The following is a 2,870-nucleotide window of genomic DNA, read 5'->3' on the forward strand; positions in this document are numbered from 1 at the left end:
TGCGGAAGGGAGAAATCCTTTATTGCGACTGGTTCCCGCTCGCGCCCYGGCCTGGCGCTCCGGAAACAGTCCGCGTCTCCGGGCGCCAGGGACGTCGTGCTGCAGCCTGCTCACACCTCCAGCTTCTTCTTCATCTCCATGCGGTAGATGATCTGGTAGCCGTCATCCCAGGCGTAGATCTGCCTCTCGCGCGGGTTGTATTTCATGCTGGCGTGGGAGCCGTAGCGCTTGGGGAAGTAGACCAGGGAGGCGTCCTCGGCGGCCAGGGTGCCACTGACGTCGAAGACGCACTGGACGCGGGAGCGGCTGGGCAGCCGGGTGTTGTAGACCACGTGCAGCGCCCCGCACACCACGAAGGCGCCCTCGGCGTTCTCCCGCGGGCATGGCGTGTCCCACATCTGCTCGATGTCCAGTGAGGCGGGGTCCAGCTTGGCCAGGCAAATGTTCTTCTCGTTCTCCTTGGTGGCGTAGATGGCCCAGAGCCCCTCCTCATCCGCAGCCACCTCGATGTAGGTGAAAGAGGAGAGTCCGAAGACGGGGATCTGCTCCTCAGCCGGGAACACTGAGCTGTCCACCACCGTCTTGTTGGCCAGGTTGAACTTGATCACCTGGAAGGGGCCCTGCTGGCGGATGTAGTAGAGGTGCCCATCATAGACCAGGTGCCCAGTGCCCACCCAGGGGTAGGGCAGCTTGATGCGGGCGGCCTTGCGGGTGGCTGAGAAGAGGGTGAACTCCCGCATGCGGGGGAAGATGTACACGGTGTCGTTGGCAGTGCCGTCGAAGACGTAGATCTTCTCCGAGCTCCCCGCGGCGTCCTTGCTCCAGAGCCCCGAGGTGCTGCCGAAGCGCTTCAGGATCTTCATGGCCCGGACGCTGGCGATGGTGTCACTGCAGTCTGCGTGAGCCAGGCAGCCCTGAGTGTGGGGCCACTGCCCTGCAGCGCCCAGCACTCCCCCTGGCCCTCGGGCCTGGCAAACTCACGACGGAGATGGCGGTGCCATCCCTGGTGGTCTGGAGAAGCCACGCTGTGCGTGTGGGCGAGGGGCAGGGGAGGACACCTGGGGCTCAAACGTGGCTTCCCGGCACCCGCAGTCACGAGAAAGTGGGATTTGGACCAGAGACACCCCAAACCACCCCTGCCTGGGAGCTAATGCCGAGCGTGTGGCCAGGGAGCCCCCAGCCCCGGCCCCTCACCTGTCAGCTTGGTGTACTTCTCGTTCTTCCGCTGCTTGGCCATGGCCACCTGCTTCTCCATCAGGGTCTCGTCCACCTCCACGCAGGGCGGCGCGGGGTTCTGCGTCTCCAGGTAGTCCACCTCACGCTCCAGGCGGTCCACGCGCACCGCCGCGCTCTCCACCTCCGCCCGCAGTGCCTCCCGCTCCTTCTCCGCCGTCTCCAGCATCCCCAGCACCTGGTTCTTGAAATCCCGCAGCTCCGTGGAGTAGCGGCTGCTCTGGTCGTGCCACTGCGAGATCCGCTCCTGGGGCGGCCATGGGGACACTGAGGGTCCCCGTGCAGCGCAGCCCCGGCCGCCACGTACGCGTGGTCGCGGGACGCCCGAGGCCACACGCTGCTCCTAGCGCCGGCGCTCGCATCCCCCCAGGCCGCGTCCTGCTGCGCGCCAGCACCCGCAGCGCTCCCGCGTCCCCGCCATCCCCGTGCTCGAGATGTTCCCGCGCCCGCGACGTTCCCATGCTGCTCCCACACTCGCCATGAACCCGAGTTTGCAACACTCCCACGCCCGCAGCGTTCCTGCACCCGCAGTGCTCCCRCATCCCGATGCTGCACCCTCACCCGCGGTGCTCCCCTGCCCGTGCCGGTCCCCCTGGGCTGCGCGGAGCCCCGCTGAGCTCCGCGCCGCTCCCCATGGCGGGACGCTCGGCTCCCCGCTCGCGGCCCTGCCGGCGCTGGCAGCCGGCACCCACCTCCAGGAGCGCGAGGCGCCGCTCCATGTACTCCATGAACTGCTGCTGCTGGGCGCGGAGGGCCGCGGGCAGGAGCGCCAGGAGCAGCAGGCAGCGCCAGGGCCCCATGGCCGTCGGGAGGGAGCCGGCCGGGCACAGCGCTCCGCTCGTCTCAGCGCTCAGGAATGCTCCGGCCTCTCGCAGCCTTATTGAATCCAGATGGGAAGAGGGGAGGAGAGGCGCCAGCCCCGGGCGCTTTAACCCCTTCATCTTCGGAGCGTGCCGCAGCGAGCCCTGCCGGCACCGCGAGCACGGCGAGGGGCACGGCGAGGGGCACGGCGAGGGGCACGGCGAGGGGCGTGCGGCACGGCGCTGCAGGTGCCCCGCTGCACGCCGGCCCCAGGCCCAGGCAGATCCGCATTTCCCGGGGCCCGGCCCCTTCCCGGCACGCAGGGACGGCAGCGTCCCTCGCTCCGGCGGACGGGTCCGGGCRCGCCGCGCTCCCCGGGGAGCCGCTGGCTGGGAGCGGGCGCTGGGGAAGGCAGCGACTCCCCGTCCGCGCTTCCGCCCGGAGCCCGACAAAGTGTCCAGCAAGACCAGAAGGGAGATGATTTCCAGCACAGCCCACGCAAGTGGGATTCAGACCAGGGCAGGAGGCTGAGCAGCCAGTGCAGACACCCTCAGCGGTAACCAGTTTACGAACATAAACAACRGTGATTAAAAAAAAAAGAAAGAAAAAAGAAAAAGAGCGTTTTCTTATCTCAAGATGGGCCTTATCCCTGGGGGTGCCGCACACTCCCGGCTACACCTCTCTGGAAGGAGTTTGCTAAGGATCCGTGTGGCACAGCCGCAGTGGACATCCTGCTACACATGTAGCGAGCAGAAAATGACTAACAGTTTGTGCTCGTATTTCATTGCAGATAACCCCTTTTCAGTCCCCCTTTACAGATCAAGTGACTAAGTGAA

The 2,870-nt window shown here is 66.7% G+C and overlaps 1 protein-coding gene across 1 annotated transcript; it reads right to left on the reverse strand.

Moving 5' to 3' along the window:
* OLFML3 (olfactomedin like 3) lies at positions 1-2,268 on the reverse strand. The gene is made up of 3 exons (XM_085306539.1): positions 1,926-2,268; positions 1,195-1,480; positions 1-895 (listed from the first exon to the last, which is right to left on the reverse strand). Exons 1-3 carry the CDS (start codon positions 2,172-2,174, stop codon positions 111-113), a joined length of 1,320 nt encoding a protein of 439 aa, XP_085162665.1. The 5' UTR covers positions 2,175-2,268; the 3' UTR covers positions 1-110.
* Between the last annotated feature and the right edge of the window lie 602 nt (positions 2,269-2,870).

The sequence above is a fragment of the Rhea americana genome, unplaced genomic scaffold (genome assembly GCF_003343005.1).
Source record: "Rhea americana isolate MKP2758 unplaced genomic scaffold, rheAme1 scaffold_241, whole genome shotgun sequence".
NCBI classification, from domain to species: Eukaryota; Metazoa; Chordata; class Aves; order Rheiformes; family Rheidae; genus Rhea; species Rhea americana.

Coding starts and splice junctions, on each gene's coding strand:
- OLFML3 (XM_085306539.1), bottom strand. CDS start 2,174: ATGAAGGGGTTAAAGCGCCCGGGGCTGGCGCCTCTCCTCCCCTCTTCC. Junction 1,481..1,925: donor GGCGCCTCGCGCTCCTGGAG/GTGGGTGCCGGC, acceptor TGGCCGCCCCAG/GAGCGGATCTCGCAGTGGCA. Junction 896..1,194: donor GAAGTACACCAAGCTGACAG/GTGAGGGGCCGG, acceptor TGGCTCACGCAG/ACTGCAGTGACACCATCGCC.